This window comes from Echinococcus granulosus (genome assembly GCF_000524195.1).
Source record: "Echinococcus granulosus chromosome Unknown EG_S00101, whole genome shotgun sequence".
Taxonomy (NCBI): Eukaryota; Metazoa; Platyhelminthes; class Cestoda; order Cyclophyllidea; family Taeniidae; genus Echinococcus; species Echinococcus granulosus.
Window position 1 is genome coordinate 252277 of NW_020170481.1, and position 19686 is coordinate 271962.

Sequence of the window (19686 nt, forward strand, 5' to 3'; positions counted from 1 at the left end):
TCCTAATCCAAATCGTGCATCGTTTGGCTCCTTCGTTCAATTTTTCCTTACCTCTGTTATTTGCGTGTAATGCGCAGTATTTTTGTAAGTGACTGTGTCAAGGTTTTGCGTGGAGCATCTTGTGTTCTAAGTGCGGCAATAGCTATTCAGGCGAATGAAATAGGGACATTTTTGCATCTTATTGGTGTACGAGAATGCCTTCGAGGTTCTGGACAGCTTCATCCTGTTGCTGCAGGTGGTGTCACAAAGTTCCGTCGTCCTTACAACAACTGTAAATGCACCACTGCTCCTTGTTTTTCATTTAAGACCAGGAATTACTCCACTTTCGCCCCAGACGCTTTTGAAGCTTCTCCGAGAAATAGATCTCTATCTTCCTCAAAAGAACGACGTGTTCCCGTCACTCGGGTTGGTAGATCGGTCGGTTTCGGAAGTACAGTTCGGGTTTGGTGCACCTTAACTCAAGTTTAGATCTATTTGTTGGATTGGGACTTGGAGCAGCGGCAGAGTACGCGAAACGTTCCATAGGTGCCTCGGACAAAAATGACAAGTCGAATGTCTTCCTGAATGACGCCAATTTGGAGCGGATTGTTGATACTCTGTGCCGTATGCGCGGCGCCGCCCTTAAACTGGGCCAGATGCTCAGTATACAAGGTATTGTGGAATATTTTTACCTCTATCTACCCATTTCCATTTTCAGACAGTTCGCTTGTCAGTCCAAAGGTGCAAAAGATTTTTGAACGGGTTAGGCAGTCTGCGGATTTTATGCCAACCTCACAGATGTACGAAGTGGTAAATGCTGAACTGGGACCAAATTGGAGGGAGAAGCTGGCTTCATTTGATGAAAAACCTTTTGCTGCTGCTAGCATTGGTCAGGTCCATCTCGCCACCCTCCCGGATGGAAGGTAATGTTTGTGTGCATGACTGTTCTCGTTACACGTGCTACTATATTGCTATCATTTTTCTGGTTTTAACTCAATTCATAGAGTCTTCTATTTACAGTACGTTACGCATCATTTTGGACAAACACGCCTAAAGTAAATGGTTCTTTTACATCCATCGAGTTTCGCCAAACAACTTGGGATTCATCTCTTACCATTGTGCTGACTATATCTAGACTGGACAAAGCATTCATTCAAGATGTTTCATTACCATTGTTACTACTTGCAGACGGCTGGCCATGAAGGTTCAGTATCCCGGGGTGGCGAAAAGCATTGAGACCGATGTGGCCAACATCACAATGATCCTTAAACGCTTCAACTTCATGCCTCGCGGTCTGTTCGCCGAGTCGGCGGTTCGTGCCGCCAAGAAAGAGCTTAAATGGGAGTGTGACTACCTGCGCGAGGCCTACTACGCCGAAAAATTTGCTCGTCTTCTTGCCAATGATCCAGTCTTCTTGGTGCCTCAGGTCTTCCACGACTTCTCCACACAGAAAGTCTTTACCACAGAGTACTTCGAGGGTCTTGTTATCGATGATTGTGCCTCATTATCTCAGGACGTCCGAAATTGGGTAATTAGCTGTTTTTTTTCTTTGGATGTTGATCCTTTCGTTTTCCACTATGCCAGGATTACTGAATGCAGACTCCTCTCTCCCCTACTGCTCCAATTACCAGTTTTAATTCTATTTTATTCCCCTAAGACCGCCCCATCTTGTTTAAAGCCTCTTACATTTGTTGTAAATCCTCGAACTTTAATCAATTACGGTGACTCCTTATTCGTTTGTGCCCCTTCTAAGTAATTAATGAATGACATTTTCTGCCTTGTGGTTCGCCAACTTGTGTGCGAGGTATGGCCGTTGTCTGTGTCTTACTTCCTAACTAGGATCATCACTTCGTTGATGCATTGCCTGACGCCTTTCATTTTTAGATTGGTGAAAATCTTCTGCGCCTTTGCCTCCTCGAGGTCTTCGTCTTTAACACCATGCAGACCGATCCTAACTGGTCCAATTTCCTCTACAACAGAGATCTGAATAAGGTAGTACTGTCCTCTAAAATCGTTGTTTTGTTTTCCAAATATTTTTATCACCATCCCGCGAATTTCCAATTTTTGCCTCCAGATCATCCTTCTGGACTTCGGCGCGTCGAGGGAGTACCCGCGCCGGTTTGTGGATGACTACCTACGGGTAATCGTGGCTGCATCTAATGGTGACAAACCGGGCATCTTGGAGTACTCAAGACGTCTGGGCTTTCTAACGGGCTATGAGACTAAGGTGAGTTGCTGTTGCCGTCGGTTGATGATGCGATAATTGGGATCGTCTTAAGTCCGATGGAAGGGTTTCGGGGTTTTCAATGAATCGAGTTTCGATAGTCCCAGACGCGCTTGAGGAAGTTGCTAGTGCTTTCGCTCTTGCAGATCTTCTTGAACCTCCATGCAGAGCTATCATCAGTTAAAATTCGCCGGTCTGGCTCATCGCTCACCTATCTGCCTACATATCTACCATCTCCCATTTTCCATGATCTTTTTCCTCATCCTAGGTCTTCTTGGACGCCCACGTAGAGGCAGTGAGTGTTTTGGGCGAGGCCTTCGCCTCTAAGGTGCCTTTCGACTTTGGAAAGCAGTCGACGACCTATCGCATCAACCGCATAATTCCTGTGATGCTAGAACACCGTCTTACCCCACCACCAGCGGAGACCTACTCTCTCCACCGCAAGATGTCTGGATGCTTTCTACTTTGCGGTAGACTGGGCGCCGTGGTCGACTGTCGAAAGCTCTTTCTCGAAGTAGCGGATAGTTATGTCTATGGATTAGGGGAGACACCAGAAGTGGCCTGATCCATCCTCCCTTCCTCTTTTCCCTCCCTTCACAGACTAGCCCCTCCTTGTTTGTATATGAACCAAGCGATAACTTGATTGTCTTAAATAAATCCGTCTTTTTGTGAACAAATCACTCTTTTACTTGGTCATTTATCTTTGCTCCTCCGAAGATTGTGTATGAATGGATAATTGATGGTCCTGTCTAAACTCCTTTAATGGAGCAAGCGGTGGCCCTTTTTATTTGCTACGAAGGGATGCTCCTCGCTCTATGTCCTCCCTAAATTAGATTTCACGTCATATCTTCAAGACTTTCTCCTTCGATCTACCTTTTTTTATAACAAATGGCTTAAAAGCTATAATTGTAGCCTTAGTTAGGAGTTTTTTTTTTTTTNTTTTTTTTAATTCCAGTTATAGCAACTTGGTGGTTATTTAGGTCTTGTTGCAAAAGGGAAGCATAGTGAATCCCGTGACAAAAGTTGTTGTAACTTTATGACCGCCTCTCAAATGCACTTTTATCCCCTGTTTGGAGAACCTTCAGAGGGTAAGGCCACGAGTTCTGTTAAGGTAATGCTAGCTAAGAAGAAAGTGTGTATGTCTATTCAGATTCCTTTCAGTGACCCCAAGGTTGAGTAGCTGGCCCCGAGAGTAAGACTCGTTAGCCTCCTGGATCGGGTTTGCTCCGAAAGAGGTGTGCCAGAAACGGGGTGAAAAAAACGGCGGGGGGAGGCTCTAGTCCTGACCTTTTTATCTTGCCACCAAGATAAAAATTCAACTCACTGAAGACTTTTCCAAGTTTTTTGAATTTGCCTTGGAAATTACGAATAGTTATTTTATCATCTTTACCCACAGGAAGTAAGACAATGCGAGACGCTGCCGTAACAAATGGATGTAGGAGCACTCCCTCCATGCCAACTAGCCAAGGGGACGCATTCCCAAACGTCGAGGATCCACCACCCTTCTTGCCCGAACACGAAGGCTACACTCTGTTGGAAAACAGCAATACGAATGATGACAGCACTGGCAGCCGCGGCAGTGGCAGCAGCAGCGAGAATGAAGAAAATGACACCGCCTGGAGCAGTGATTCCTTAAACGATGCTGCGGTCGATGAGGCCCTTCGACGAGCGTTGAATTCCGACGAGGGAGTCTTCAGAACGTTTCCTACTTCGGTAAGACCCAATCGAGTGGTCAATTATTTTCCATCCTCCAACCTTTTAGGCGGAGCCTGAATATGTTCCGGATGAATCATCACCGGCTCTTTTATGGAGAACGCCGATGAGTGAGGAAGACAGACGAATTCCACTTCCTGAAGGTGAGTGAATCTTTTGCGTATGGTTGGTAACACTGACCTGTAGAAGTCACTACCTGTCACTCGTTAATCCTGTCTTATGCTCCAGAAAAGGCGGCTGAGATCAAGGCTTGTCTACGCAATTTCCAACTACCCGATGCCAATCTGCCAGCCTGGGCGAAACAGATTCCCGAAGAGGTGTGGAAACAGCGACTGCTACAGCGTCTCTCACCACCCTCTTCTGATTTGTCGTAGGTGTTGTGTCGACTCTTTTTCCTCCTCCTCCTCCTCCTCGTCTTCTATCGGCATTCCTTTCACCCCCTTTTGATTCGCTTCACCTTGATCACTACTATCTTGTCAGCTAACTGTGAAGGCCAATAATGGTATTGGTGGATCCGATGAATGTCTTCTTCAGGTGACCTCTTCTGCGGACGGGTCTCTGTTGGCCGTTAACCCTCGCCATGATTACTCACTCCTAGCAAGTCCGGGGATTCAAATCAGGGGAGGGGGAGGCACGGGGAGGTACGCTGATGTCAAAATTTTCGGCCATAAACTCCCGCGTCGTACATAACTTAGGAGGAGAAAAGCAGACTTAGTGAAGCTGTTAAAGGTGTTTACAGTCGCACAAAACGCCTTTTCTTCTACCAGTTCCCTACCTCCCCACCTTTCAGCTAGGAAGAGAGGCTCCCCTACCGAGATGAAGCCGACCATTCTTTATAGCACTTGCAAAACTACTCACCATTACTCCGAATGCTGAGGTAAGTTAAAGTGTTAACCCAACGCCACCAAAAAGTCACTACTCGACTTTAGCCCCCTAACTCCATCCCCCAGTCCCCTTAAATGTCTCATTTAAATTTAAATAAGCAAAGCAGCAAAACAAAACAAAAACAAACGGAGGAGAGCTAAAATGAGAAGCTTTAAACAGTCCCACAACAGTCAGCAAAAGTGGTTTAATTGAAATGGCTACACATAAAAGTTCTATTATTGACATTCAGCGTGTAGATGGAAGGGATAGTAAAATTGCTTGCATGCAGCAATAGAAATGACAGTAAAGTGGGCTACAATTGATTCTCCTTCTCCTCTGCCATATCGGCTTCCGTCTAATGTAAGGGATAAAAACAGTGAAATCAGAAAGGGCACCCCAAAGGGAGTAATCAAGGCGAACTCACGTTTCCATAGAGAAGGAGGTTTGAGGTGTCGTCCTCCGTCTGCATCACCATTTGTTGCTGGCTGCTAGCATCCCACTCTGGGGAAGAAGAAAATTGAGAAGGGGAAGAAAGGTATACGAACATCCCTGACAATTGCTCTGACACCTACCGGCCTGATTGATAACTGCCAACTGTGGCTGCCCGTCTTCACCTTGGATGAGGACCAGAGTCTGCCCAGGCTCAAGCTGAAGGTCCTCCGGCAGCACAAGACGCTGAACCACCTCACCACCAGCGTCGGTAATATCAATCGTGGCAGGAAGGTTACCTGCTGTGCCCAAGGTAACCGCTTGCTGCTCAATGGCTACTGGAGCCCCAGCAGTATCCGTAGTAGCTTCGTGGAGACTCGCGGAGGTTGGATCTCCTTCGGCTGCGGCTTGAAGTGCGTACACTCCAGTGTCACTATCGTGAACGCCTCCTGCCTCGTAAGCGACCTGTTTGGTGATAAATAATGTCAAGTCCAATGAGTATGCATCCATCTACCTCTCTCTCAATAAGAGTGGCCTTCAAGTTTCATTTAAATACCATAATTTTGCTCCTCTGGAGCTCCGCCAACTATCTCTCTTCCTTCATTATAAACTGAAGTCTGCAGACCCAACTCGTAGAAATCCTTTTGATGAATTGTTCAAAGACAGATAAATTAAGTTCAGCAAACAATGCTAAATAAAAGATAAGGGGACCCCAGTTTCCAACACTTCCCCTCACCTGCTGCTGCTCCTGCTGCAAGCGCATCTGTTCCTCCGCTTCCATTCGCGCGGAGACGATTTCGGGATCTGGTTGGAGAGTAGCACCCTCCACCCCACACTCCTCCACCAAGTGACGTGCCAGTGTATTTCCATCCACACCAGACAGGGCGCATCGTGGACAGGCAAACTGGATGTCCGCCACCACTTCTGCCCCCGCCTCCGCCACTGATGGATAGTCTACTTCCATCGGATCAACTGTTGTTGTTGCTTCTTCGGTGGATGCCTCTGTTCCCGGTGCTTCCTCCTCTACAGGCGGCATATATCGTGTCAGCCAGTCAAAAGTGACTATGGGACGGATCATAGGACTTCCGGTGTGTGCGGCAGCACCTACGTCAGTTCCTGGGGGGTACATGTGTGCTCGGTGGACGTGGCGAGTAAAACCGGCAGCGCAGCAGGTGGCAAACACGCAGGCCGAGCAAGGGAGATACTGCCTGATAGGTAGGTAAACAAAACGTTAATGAATGGAAAGGTCCAAGATGGAAAAAGGAATGGTTTAATGATTAAACAGAGGGATGGGAACTTAGGTGGATGTTGTAATGGAGGTATATGTAGGGGGCGCAGAGATAACAAGGTGAGCAGATAATGGAATGGACAGAGCCGACCAGTGGATGGATAAACAGATAAAAGAATTGATGAATGAGTAATATAAATGGATCCGAGGTTAGCGTGTAAAAGGACAGATCAGTGAATATGAGAAAAGGGATGAAATCAGGAGGGAAGGATGAATAGATGATAAAATTTGTAAAAAAATTCTACTTGTGGTCATCTGAGGAGAGAGGATCACCACATTCTAGACAGGTGAGTTGAGCAGCCTCGGGAGGCAATTGAGTGGTGGAGAGATCTTTCGTGCGACTCGGTTCTGGAGCGTTGAGGAGAATCACTCGATTCTCCTCTTCCGCTGCTGCTGCTGCTGCTGCTGCTGCTGCTGCTGCTGACGCTGCCAATGCGGCCGCTTCTGCGTCAGCAGAAGTACCTGCAGTATCGGAGATCGTCAACTGCTGTTGTTCTGCCGCAGCACTTTCCCCGAGCGACGACTTTGCTGCCTCACTCTCCCCCGTCTCTTGCTGTTGTTGTTCTTGCTGCTGAACAGCTGGTTCAATGGCGTCAGTCTGAAAGGAGGGAGGAAAGAATTGGACGGAAGAAAGCTAACTCATAGTTTCCAGATGTACAAGTAGAATTGATGAATGTCACCTAAGCTTATTCTACCCGAACGATTACCACTGTATTACACCTACTTCCTCCTGTTAACATTTCATCCGACTGGAACGAGGGGGATGGGATTGTATTAATTACATAAATATAGCTAGTATTTTCTTCAACAAAAGGCCGCGCACACCCACCATAAATTCCTCCACATCATGCGCCTCCTGTACTTGGCCATCCACGTGCTTAACCAGCTCCTGCTCCCGTTGTTCCTCCAACTGAATCTGAGCTTGCTGTTCTTGCGCCATTTCTTGCTCCTGCTGCATCTGTTGCTCCTTCAACTGTTGCTCCGCGGCTGCAGCACTGCTACTGCATGCTTTGTGATCAAGCCTCCGATGTACCTGGTAGTCCGACTTGTTTGTAAAGTTGAGGCGACAAGCAAGGCAGCGACGTAGTTGGTGCTGAACCTGGTGCATTCTCAGATGCTGCAGATACACCTGAGTCTGCCCAACACCCGCACCTAGACCCGCTGTGCTCACACCACCACTACCACCACCGCCGGTAGGAGACATTAGGGGAATGCCAGGAACTCGAGCATCAGACGGAGTGAAAATACGAAGGCAGTACGTGCAGAGAAGGTGGTTGGAACCACTATGAGCCTTCTTGAAGTGGTCCAAAAGGTCCTCGTAGAGAGAGGAACGAAAGAGGCAGATGCGACAGACATAAGGCATTTCGCGTTGACGATGAGTGGATTGAAGGTGGTGAGCCAGAGCCAAGTCGCTAGCTGCTTCCTTGCCACAGATACGACAGGAAAAACCCGTAGCTGTCAGTTGGGGCCTAGACCCCTCTGGTCCGTCGACTTTTGTCGTTTCGACTACTGTTGCACCACCGTGATCCTGTCAACAAAAAACAAAACATTTTAGAATGCTCAAGGCAGGGTTTTAGTAACCCACTTTCTCTAAATGAGCCCGAAGACAAAACGCATTTGCAAGAGCTCGATTACAAATCCGACACTGGTAGAGCGGAAAACCCAGAAGGCCTTGAATGGGTTCGTCAACATGGCCCATGATGTGATACATAAGTTTAACGTTGGAATAAAACATGCGCTGACAGACAGCGCATTTAAAGCGAAATTCTGCCTTCTCTTCAACATAGGTAGAAGAGCCTTCCTGACGACCGTAATAGTACTCATCGATAGGAATACATTCTAAATTTAAAGAATAGATAGTGTAGGTTAGAAAGGAGGCAACATTACCAACAGATGAATCACGGTCGTTTGTTTTCCTGATAGCAAGACCATCGCTGGTAGAAACAATTTCAAGGCCGGATTCAGGTCCCAGCGCACTCGAAGCTGGGAGCTCCGGCTCTGGAAGATCATCGTCAATATCTGCTGCGCTCCTGAAAACAATGCTAGGTGGGAGGAAGGAGCGAAGAGGGCGAGCTGAACCATGTAGTTTGGCCTTTTCTCCCTCAACAAAACATTCGGATACAAAGACAGATGGCCAGTCGGATCGAATGGGTTTTTCTGAATCCAAAAAGTCATCAGGAACAGTTGTATGAGCCTTCACAACAGCGACTTCACCTTCTAAGCAAGGACAAAATTAGTTCTAGTAGAACTAACCTTCTGGTACAGGAAATTCCCAGTTATTTTGTTGCAAAGTATTATAAACAGAAATAGCACCGGCATGTTGTAAGGCATTCAGCGATTCACCAGTAAGTAAACCATTGTCCCCAATCATAACAGCCTCCTCAGTTATGCATACATTCCCACAGTTTGCCAATCGACTTACGGCCTCTAGATAAGTTCGGTATTCCCTACCGAATGAATAAAAAGATGAACAAACTGTAAGCGTGTTTGGTATGCTTTCAGTTGTGAGTCCGACAGGGACTCAGACTCACACAGCATTGCAAGCGTGCGGTGCACCTTGGGTCGATTGTCATTTCTTAACTGAAACAATAAGAAAGAGGTGACAATTGCAGAGAAGCACAACCAAATGGATAATACTATCAAATAATACCATTGTCAATTCTAAAACAGGGAGCACTGCACTAACGCATTAAAAGTAGCTTATTAGAAAATCACAACTAAGATAATAAAAAATGCAGTAGTATGAATCTGCGCGCAACGGTTTTTATTTGTAAAATTCGAGACAACAGTTAAAGAATTTTTGGTAACAAATATATTACAAACCTAAATTGAATTGATATACTTCTCCAGCTTCAAAAGTATTTGTTTAACTTTTTGACTGCAAGTTTGATTAAAAGATGTTTTTCCCTAAAAGGCAAAAAAAATTAAAACACGTCATTTTTAATAGGGATAAATTTGAGGAAACTGAAACATGATTGCTATTGTACATGATGCCTCCGAGAGGCAAACTGACGTCAATATAAATTTCACAGCCTAATTTTTGTTAAGAAATTTAGTTTTATGGTTAGGAATTAGGAAATGCACTATTTTGATGTATTGATAAACAACTTTTTTTATCACATCTAGCACTATAAAAGGCATGCTTGTAAAGAAGCTGTAAAGCAATATTAAGCACTAACCAATGGGTTCTTTAGATGGCGTTTAGATGGCTGATTTCTAACTTTTAGAAGATTAAACATGATGCACGGTTAAAGCAACAGCTAACTTTCTCCGGAATCTGCATTACCTGCACCACTTTTGCCACTCAGTATGTCGATATCATTTTTCTATACCAGGCCTTACTGCTTGCTTGTTTTAACGGGTCGTAGCGCGGGCTCGACAAAAACTGGTTGTGGTTACCGCGGTAGAAAATGTCTATTTGTGACCGACCGAAATTGCCCGAGGGATTTCAAGAACTTCTAGAGGAGCTTTCCTATGAAGTTATGGTGGAAAGGCCAGCCGATGTCATACAGTTCTCAATAGACTTCTTTAAATCCCGCCGAGGGCCAAATAGTACGTGCATATCCAAAAAGGCCGCATCTCGAAGGGCTAGCGATGACCCCCTCGGAAATGATAGATCTCTTCATCTTAGTTCCTGTCCTCGAGACAAATTCACTCAAAGACCTCAATGAACTTATCTGTAAGCATGAGCATTTTAAATCTCTACCTAATTCCTTTTCTTGTATCACTTGGTCGATGATGCCTTCTTTTCGATATGGGCACCTACTTTATTTGCTTTCATTTATTTCATTAATTGACAGGAACTCTTAAATATGTTGCCTTTCTTTCCTGTTGGAAAATAAGATGGTGTAAGTGCTTCTATGACGAACATATCTCGCCGAATCCTCACTTCTTTATTCATAAGCGACATACCTGACGGCACTCAGCATTCGGAGAACGCAATCTACGCCCAATTAGTAACCGATATCGACTCCCCACAATTAAAAACTCAATTATCACAAATTTCCAATTCTAGACAGAAAAGGCCTGTAGGCCGCAGGGATCCCAAAAAACATTTCTAGTTGACACATAAATCTGCATTTTTAACAGAGGAAGAAAAAAAGGTGGAGCTAATTACTACTTTATAAAGATATGCTCATGGCAAAAGAGACCTCTTTAAAACACCTTTAATGGCAACTAGTAAGAAGACAGGGAGCAGGGGGCTTAGGGAAATCCATCAAAATCATCCTCAGAGAGCTCCTTTGCGCTTTCCATTTCCTGCTGCTCACGTTCACGACGCTCCTGCAATGTTAAGAAAAGGAGAATCAATTTCTCCAGAACCGATTTAGGCAATCCAATTGTCAGTTTTCCAAACAACTTCCAATGCGCAGCGGGACGAACTTAACGCTTTATTTTTGAGAAGCACAGCAAAGAGGGGACGACAAAAATAGCGAAGGAGGGCAAGAAATAGGACGTTATCTACAAAAACGTTTTATCTTCACTCTCTTCCTTTTCCGCCGACGGAACTGAAAGGAACATTGCAATTCAAGCGCTACTACCCAATGCTGGTAAATTTGACGAATAAAAAACAATAACTTTAAAGACGGCTATTCGAAGAAAACAGCCTTATGTCTGTCACAATAATCGGCGGTTTCTCACCTCTGCTGATTCTAGATCTTTGCTGTACTGTTTGGGTGGATAGCGCATAGCTTTGATAGCTTGATTTCTTATTCCCAGACAGAAGCGGATTCGTTGATTGAACTGATCCATCGGCTCCCGTGTGGAGTAGAGATCGCTCGCCTCCGTTGTTATCATATAACCACGTTCTCTATTTATTACTGCCTCGATAACACCATCGCGAATAGCCTAGGTGGTGAAACCCAAAAAATGGGCACTAAAAAACCCCTCGGCTGAAACAACAGTGAGCTAGAGGGCTAATCATACTGACCTTTGCAACAATGTACTCGGCATCCTCTGAACTGTCCAACTGCAGCTTCGCAGCCACATCTGTGAGGAAAATCTTTGAGTAGCTCAGCGAGATCCTACGGACCCCCGTCTTGATAACATTGTGACGCAGACGTAGAATAAGAGTGTAGGTCTTATCATGGTTAAACTGCTGCACGTAAGTTTTAAGGACATGGTTGAAACGCCCCAAATCACCAGCATGGATGGCCTGAGTTAGCTGGAAATAGGGATGGAGAGCATCCTTGAGGTCTTCTTGCCGAAAAATGCTGCGATCGGGTAGCTCACCCAGTAGTAACTCCACCACCGTATTCAATTTGTGCAGAGCCTGCTTGAATCCACTTGCCGTCTGCTGTGGCGCCTTTCGGTGAGCCGAGACTAGGTGATCGTGGGCTGCGTTGTAATCCAATTGGATGGCTTTTATGAAGCCTAAAATTTGTAATTAGACCATGGCCATTCAGACATAGACTAAACTCGTCATAGATGGCTTGTAACATTTCTTCCAACCACAAATCAGCCTTGAGCTAGTTTATTCATAAAATTTATAACATTATGGTAAAAACTTCAAACAAATTAGACAATCACGTGCCTAAGTAGTAGAGGAAGCGAGCCCATTCATTATTGGGAGCCGATTCAGGAAACTCTACACGATTAACCAATTTTGAGGCCTGATCATGAAGATTATAGTGAAGGTAGTTCCTCAACAGGAGATTAATAAGAACGGCTTGGCAATCGTGGTTCTAAAGGCAAAAGAAATTCTCCCGGTAATTTTGTTAAAATCGGAAGTCCATCCGACGGAGTTAATTTACATTTTTCAGCGTTGCTGAACGAAGGCGCGAGTGCAAGAAAGGACGAATCTCCTCGAGTCTGTCATCCAGCTCAAAAGCTCTGCTATGGTAGTAGAAGCAGCGACTGGCGAGAGCTCCCATGGTGCGGCGACCCGTTTCTTGTGTTCTCTCCATCAAAAGAGTAGAACATCTGGTAGCCTAGGGACAAAATCACTAGCTTTTAGTAGAGAGATTGGTAAAAAACTAAAACAGGGTATTTTGAACATACTTCTTTAGTGTTCCCACTGTCCAAAAGGTGAATAAGCAGCAACAGATGGAGGTACACTTCAACTTCTGGTAAAAGAGCACCGGGTTTTTGTGACTTCGGCTTGACGTTCAGTTTGGGAGGAGCGTCCATTGCCTTTAAACAATGGAGGAGATTATCAAGGCATGGGCCAATTTTACCTCTGGGAGAAACTCCATGAAGTAATTCCATTGCTGGGACTGGGGAGTAAAGTAGGTGTAAATCAGACCACGCAGTACGTTGCTATTGAGTTTTCGGCGAATAGGAACGATGCCACGAAGGACTCGAGTCATGAAATGAAGCTCCTTAGTTGCAACTGCCTTTTCGACGTAGCGAATCTGGTCGCGGATGTCTTCGAGGGTGAGCAAATCAACATCTTTCGCAGCGTCGCCTTCAACTGAGACCTTTACCTTATCAGCTGAAAGCTCCTCGGAAACAGGCTGTTGGGTTGACTTCAGATCGGCACGCATATCTTTTATAACAGTGAAGCGAATGAATAAGCAATGAAGTAAATTAACACAAACTCTGGACGTAACATATGAGGTTGAAGAAGGTGAACAATGGACACCTAATATCTGAGTTCAATTATGGCAATTATTACATTATCCGCTGTTGATCCAATAAAAAAGCAGACTGCTGTAATGTTTGATCTGCATATTATCAATAACAGGAAAATTCAGTATCAAAGGATAAACGGCAACATTTCCAACAAATAATGCTAGCCGCAAAAAAAACATAATAGTGTCAGGTTAGTCCAGTGTTCATCAAATAGAAGAGTTTCCCCAACAAACACTGTTACCATGAAAATCTTCCTACTGAAACTATAAAGACAGGCATTTAACCTAATCCATCGACCAAAAACACATAAATTCACTTAATTATGACCAGGAAGTCTAGGTAGTCAGTAAACGATATTCAGACGCAGACGGCGTCAAAAGCCAACTTGCTGCATCATACGGAATATTTAAGTGAGCCACATTTCTGAAGTTGGCTTAAACAAGGACGTAAATTTGATTTTATGAAGATTAGCTAAATGAAATGCACTTTCAGTGTAAATAATTAGTAGTTAAATGTTTAGACAAAGGAGCTGTTTTCAGGGGGAAAATAATTACGTCTCTGTAATAATTGAATCCTATATTAGCTGCAGCGTAAGTGGTGAGATTTGGTTCACACACCATAAGAGCTAAGCCTTTCTCAGCGCTTGCTGAATTGATGAGCTACATAATTGTCAAAACTTTTACTGTCATTGTGGGTTCAGGATATAATGATGCATCAACAACCATTCCTAAACCACAAAACCGCGTGACGACTCGCCCATGACTGCCTTCGCTGCGGTGAGAATGGGGTAGAGCGCTAACTCGATTATTCTCAATCATAGGTCAGCGCAATCAATACTGTGGGGTGAGTTGACAGCTAAAGGGAAACCCATACTTACTGATGTCACTTTTCAATGATTTGGACGAAAGACTATTCAATTTACCAATCGAGCTGCCCTTTTCTGATCGTCAATCAATATGACAGAGATGCATTTTTTCCTCCTTCACTTGCTATAGGATCTTAAGGAAGGACCAACTGTTCTCATATTTTGTATGCTCTATCTTTACCTAATCAACTCTTAAAATGCCTTCTAAAAAACCTTCCCCGGAAACGCTTTTGCCACTACCTCACCCTCTAATCCAGTACAGGCCAAAGTAGTAACTCAAACTCGGATCCTGACTCTTAGCACTCAACAGTCTCATCCATATAGCAGCTGTGTTCACGCACACGTTCCTCGGTAAAGGGTCAACTCTACGTGCACAGGGGAGCCTCAAGTTTCTCCCCCTAAGAAATCACTTGTCAAGTGCATAATATGACTCGATTGCGGTCGAATTGCCTATCAAACCATACTATAAATTCACTTTCATCTTTTTTGCCAGTGAGTAACTCCAAAGATCACTCCTGTTTCACCCCTTGGAGACCTTTTGTTGCCCATATTTAAACCCATCAGCAGAGACCATTTAACAAGTCATTGTTTAAGAAAGAATCTTAATCACCTCCCCATAAATGCAAGTTCCATCTTTTATTTGAGTAACTCATTGCCACTTTTGTGACAGAGGAGACGCATTCGCTGCTGGAGAGTTTGTCCACTCAAGTGTCACTTGGGTCATTCACTTACTGCCAACTTCCCAACTAAGAGCAGGCAGGACAGCTGAGGATAGCACGATGAATATCATTCCTTTATAGGTATATAAAGGGAAAATTCTTTGCAATTTGATGTTACCAACCAATGACCCAGATGACTGACTTCCTGATTTATCGACCGACTTGCTTATTTCAAATCGTCAGTCAATAAGTCAAGGACACCTTGATTTCCTCCTCACTTGCTACGTGCACTTGCACGCTCTTTACTTCCCTGTTTTGCAAGCCACATCTTTACTACAATTAGCTTTTAAATGCTTTCCGAAAAGTTTCTCCACAAATGCGTTTACCATGTCCTAATGCTCCTCGTGCTCAGTCACACCTCGTCAAATCTGTTAAAAGTTCTTTATATCTTTCAAATTTTAGGTGATATCCTACCTTACTTCCATAAGGGTAAGAGGTTGACATCCTACATTCTATGTAATTGCTTTACTTTTAGAGTACCCACTTAGAAGGACTAGAGTGCCCGCAGTAGCGCACACCTGCCGACGAGCGATTCGTCAGGCTAGACCAGCACAACCGGTTTCGGTGGGAACTTCAATGGAAGGCGATAGTCATGGCAGCCCTGTTGGTTCATCTAACCCTCCATTTGGCACGGCGGCAAGGGAAGAAAAGTTGGGTGAGCAAATCATTCTCCATGTGGCTACTAAAAAGTTAATTTCGGCATCATATTACCTCACAAAATCCTCCATTTATTTTCACGTGCTGCAGTCAAAAATGACAGTCCGAAGCCAACTTGTCGTCCAGTGAGTTTTAAAATCGTTGTCACACTCAAATTGCAAACTAGAGACCGGTAGCTTAGCCATGCTTTGTTCTTTTCAGCGGCTCAAAAAACTCCGCAGACACATGTCAAACCTCTTCCTGGGATGCTGTCGTGGTGGTGCTGAGAAGCCTTAGACCATCAATGTTCCTTACTGTGCAATTCATATTACTCCTTCTACATTTTTCTGGAGCGCCTACTTTGTACTTTGTGTAGAGGGTGGAATGTACATCCTATCACTAATTTCCTGGGAGGCAAATACATCACTCAGAATTATCATGTCCATAAGTATGACGATTTAGGCACTTTAGGTTACGGCCAGCCTTTGAGTGCTTAAAAATCCATGATTTAAGGGTAAAATTAAAAAAATTATCTCACGAGTGATCGGTTTCGATGTAAATGAGACTATATATGATAAAACAGCCTAGGCATAAACGCTACCATCTGGAGTCTTTCTTTTTTTATTAATTGCATATCAGTAAAGTATAGTTGTAAATTTGCTGAAGCTTTTGCATAAAATGTTCGTCCATGGAACGCTGTACACTCACCGCATATCCGAAGCCCGTAGCTGAGCGTTGGGAAGATGTGAGGCTGCTTACACCTTGATAATTTGATAGTTTTGTCCGCATGGGTTATCATAAAATGTCTTTGGAGTTCTCTTAATCAGAGTGATTTAATAAAAAACCATTTTTGCTTTGTATGAATTTTTTATTTCACACATTTTCTATGTAGGCATATTATTCTTTACTACTTATGCCTAAAAGTAGTATTGAGACAGATTGAAATCCCAAATAAATTGCCAATTTTTTTCACTAGTTTCTCAGTTACCAAAATACTCTTTTGTTCAAATTCTCCTATAACACTTTGTTTATGAATTTTTAGTATGCTTAATGTTACTGCCGGCTATTTGTGATTATGAGTGGCATAAGGTGAAACTAAACTCTTCCTAAATCATTTTGCCATTTATCAATTTACTTACTTCGTGGTTTTATTGGCTTCATAGAAGAGACAGAAAACTATCTATGATGATTAAATGGGAGCATCTATTCTGTCAGGCGTTGACAAGGCACCAAAACCGTGGAGACGTTGCCTCCAGGTAGTGTCGTTAGTCGCTCGATCTTTCTGTATGTCGGTGATTTATCTTCTGCGAGGTTGTTATGAATTCTTATGACTCGTAAACCCTAAAATTTGCTCAATTTTGTGCAATCCTGTTCCAGTGTTTGGAAGGTAAAATGCTAAAGTAGCCTTAAATGGCACCGTTTTAGACACTCAGTTATCCCTAACTGAAGTTTATGTGTGAATGTGCGAAGAAAGTATGACATGGAGGCACACAACCATTTCATGCATACCCAAATTAAGAGCGCTTAAAGTACAAAACGCAGAAAAGTGCACGTCAGTAATTACTATACTGTATGATGCTATATCACTGAATGAGAATAGAAGACATCGGTGCGGGTGGTTGGATACCATCACATAAGAAAGAAAGATCATGGAGCAATGATACACTCACAACTGATCCACATCATTAACAAATCGCCGCTTAACAAGTCTACAAGAACATGAACAGCAACACACCGTAGGTACACCACTGCCACGTAGTAGCTAGCAGGCACCATAAATGAATTCTCTGCACAGCAAGCGTCACTGCGTCAGAAACACCCACAAAATACCGAAAAGTAACAAGAGTGGGGGAAAGTACTAAAACCACAAGGATGAATGCGACAGCTATAGCAGCTGCCTTAGGGGTAGCAGCGATGAGTGACCAAGTCTGGCATTACAGACCACTGAACATCAGCAAAGGAAATGAGCTAAACACGGAGCCAATAGTGGTTCATAACAGCCATACGTCCGCCTTGACCATATCACTAGCGCAGTGAATGGTCCTCCATCTTCTGCGTTTTATGGAGCGGTGTAAGATCTTGATTTTTCTGTAAGAAAAAGAATGTTTCTCCCTCTGATTTACTGGTTCTAGCATTAGACCTTTTAGTCCAAGATTTAGATTTGTTTTGACAGAGAGAGGACTAAATCTGGCATTGCAGACGCCTATACGGTTTTCGTTTAGGGAACATGGCAAAAACGACTTCACACAGGGCACAGTGAAAGCATCAAAATGAAAATAAACTGCGTGGTTGTTCGACAAAAGTGGTAAAGGAAGAAGCGATCATAATTTGGGCATACAAAAGATCTCATCCCATTAATTCATTCACCAATCCTCTCTTGAACCATGCATCCATCTCAAAGTATCTTCAGTGGAGTCGTTATCAAAACACAATGCCTACTTGCAAATACCCAGTAGCGATAATTTTACGACATTTTACCTTGCCTCCAATAACAACTTCATTTTTAAGAAGTTTTGACTTTTAAAAATAAGTATACTTCTTTAGAAGCGCAATTTGATACAACTCTGCAAAACGGCACCCATAATGCACAGCTGAAACAGCTTAACGGCCATGTTTGGAAGCTTTTCAATTTCCACAAATTAAATGACATTACTTATAAAGTGTCTCACTTGTTTCTAAGCGTGTAACGAAGACAGAAGATATCCCAATACTTAATGACTCTTGTAATGTAACAGCTACGTGTAAATAATTGGTGATGCTGCTAGTAGAGCAAAAGTTTGTGTGGCATTGGAGTGTCTGCTTGTGATTTACCAAACCATGTTGCAAGATCCCACAAATGTTGTCCTAAGGGCATAAAGTTTGCAACAAATCAGAAATAAAGAAACAAGTTTTAAAAGTAACTGCGAGAAAATTAGGCATTTATAGCATGTGACTAACTTCCTCGGGGAGGCTTTTCATTGCATTGAAGAGTGACCAACATGGTAAATGCACCGAATATTTCACGTTTTAATTAGGAATGTCACTTATTTACATTTAATTTACCTTTAGGCACCACCAGGGCACTATTGTCAATGAACTTCAATCTCATACTCATTATACTTGAAATGCAACTATTCTACACGGCTTTTCAGCAAAATTGAGCCATTGGGACTTATGTTAAACAAATCCGCCAACAATTGTGTTCCTCCAGAAATCCATTGCAACACGTAAGGCTTCTGCAATTTCGAGCGTTAAAAGAGAGTGGGGTTAAATTAGGATATCCCTAAAAACAAGGCGAATACTGCAGCTGAGACACTACTTACATTTACTAAGTAGTACCCCATCCATAAGGAATGTCTCATTCGTTCATTCATAGTATGAGCAAAATTCGGGACGCATTTGAGTGCAAACAGTTCAAGGATGTGTCACCAATATTTTTTGCAGATTCTCGACACTTTTTCTGGCATGCCCACAGTCCTGAGAAGGCATTGAAGTGATGCAAGAATGTTAAATGATTGAAGGAGGTTACGCACGATGTTCTCATACGTACAGAATAATAATGCGAATGGGATGGAGGCTGGAGTTAATCAACCTGTGCATAAGAAGAACATGTCGCCAAGAGTCGACATGTTACATTCTAGACCACTTGCGCCTTCCAATGGTGCATTGGAAAGGAGGGGCGGGGGGAGCGGCTTAAATCCTCTCTGTTCAAATGGCTCAGGTCGAGGTGGAATCTTGCTTTATTCAGCAGCTACGCTATCCACCTGCTTTTATAAATTGTACGAGAATGAAAGTAGAGATGTTGGCCATATTGCTTACAGCACTCTAGCGAAGGCGATCTTACCAACGACGAATTCGCGATGGCATTGAAGTTCTGCAAAATCAAGTTTGTTTTTGGGTAATTTGACTCGCCATCCTCCCAGAGGCATGTGTGCTCTGCCCCAGTCGGTGTCTGACCTCATAATGCAATCCAGTTTTTTCTAAATAATATGTTTACCAAAGTGGGAATTGAGAGGTAAGCTTTCATAACTCATGGTTTGTGCTTCAGTTACCGACACTAAGCAGACCAACCATCCCAAAAGCAATTCCAGACAGTCGTAAGAAATAAGAGAAGGGATTGGAGACAGCCTATATTTCCAAAAAAATTCAACAACTAATTAAATTCGACAATAAAAAGCTCTAAATGAATATGTAAAGTTTATCGACGAAAAGTGGAAAAAGGAAGTTAGGAATTAAAAAGGTAATACTGGTTCATGAACAGCATAAGAGTGTTGAACACAGGAATGAAGATGGTTTGCGAGAGAAGGGACAATTTAGAGGTTGTCTTTGAATCCGTCGTTGTTATCGTAGATGCAGCGGTTGTAGAATTTAGTGCTGAAGTCGTCCTGCTGTCCGTCCCTATTGGTGTTGTCGGCACAGT

The 19686-nt window shown here is 43.5% G+C and overlaps 4 protein-coding genes across 4 annotated transcripts; 2 read left to right on the forward strand and 2 right to left on the reverse strand. All coding sequences in view use genetic code 11, as the record gives it.

The window, feature by feature from the left end:
* Positions 1 to 69: 69 nt before the first annotated feature.
* EGR_08282 (Chaperone activity of bc1 complex-like protein) lies at positions 70 to 2768 on the forward strand (the record flags this gene model as incomplete). The annotated part of the gene is made up of 7 exons (XM_024497531.1): positions 70 to 409; positions 469 to 651; positions 698 to 902; positions 1168 to 1507; positions 1864 to 1971; positions 2054 to 2206; positions 2472 to 2768. The coding sequence occupies 7 exons, from the start codon at positions 70 to 72 to the stop codon at positions 2766 to 2768; spliced, it is 1626 nt and encodes a 541-aa protein (XP_024348072.1).
* A 2325-nt stretch (positions 2769 to 5093) lies between these two features.
* On the reverse strand, positions 5094 to 9780 carry EGR_08283 (Zinc finger protein 280C; the record flags this gene model as incomplete). The annotated part of the gene is made up of 11 exons (XM_024497532.1): positions 5094 to 5135; positions 5205 to 5281; positions 5353 to 5674; positions 5946 to 6417; positions 6743 to 7095; positions 7327 to 8025; positions 8083 to 8336; positions 8385 to 8714; positions 8751 to 8944; positions 8974 to 9077; positions 9763 to 9780. The coding sequence occupies 11 exons, from the start codon at positions 9778 to 9780 to the stop codon at positions 5094 to 5096; spliced, it is 2865 nt and encodes a 954-aa protein (XP_024348073.1).
* Positions 9781 to 10700: 920 nt separating this feature from the next.
* EGR_08284 (26S proteasome non-ATPase regulatory subunit 3) lies at positions 10701 to 13827 on the reverse strand (the record flags this gene model as incomplete). Its single annotated transcript, XM_024497533.1, has 9 exons — positions 10701 to 10778; positions 11136 to 11342; positions 11425 to 11867; positions 11946 to 11962; positions 12024 to 12178; positions 12248 to 12424; positions 12495 to 12626; positions 12671 to 12981; positions 13809 to 13827. The coding sequence occupies 9 exons, from the start codon at positions 13825 to 13827 to the stop codon at positions 10701 to 10703; spliced, it is 1539 nt and encodes a 512-aa protein (XP_024348074.1).
* A 1114-nt stretch (positions 13828 to 14941) lies between these two features.
* Positions 14942 to 15584, forward strand: EGR_08285 (hypothetical protein; the record flags this gene model as incomplete). Its single annotated transcript, XM_024497534.1, has 4 exons — positions 14942 to 15080; positions 15127 to 15306; positions 15399 to 15433; positions 15510 to 15584. 4 exons carry the CDS (start codon positions 14942 to 14944, stop codon positions 15582 to 15584), a joined length of 429 nt encoding a protein of 142 aa, XP_024348075.1.
* Positions 15585 to 19686: the final 4102 nt, after the last annotated feature.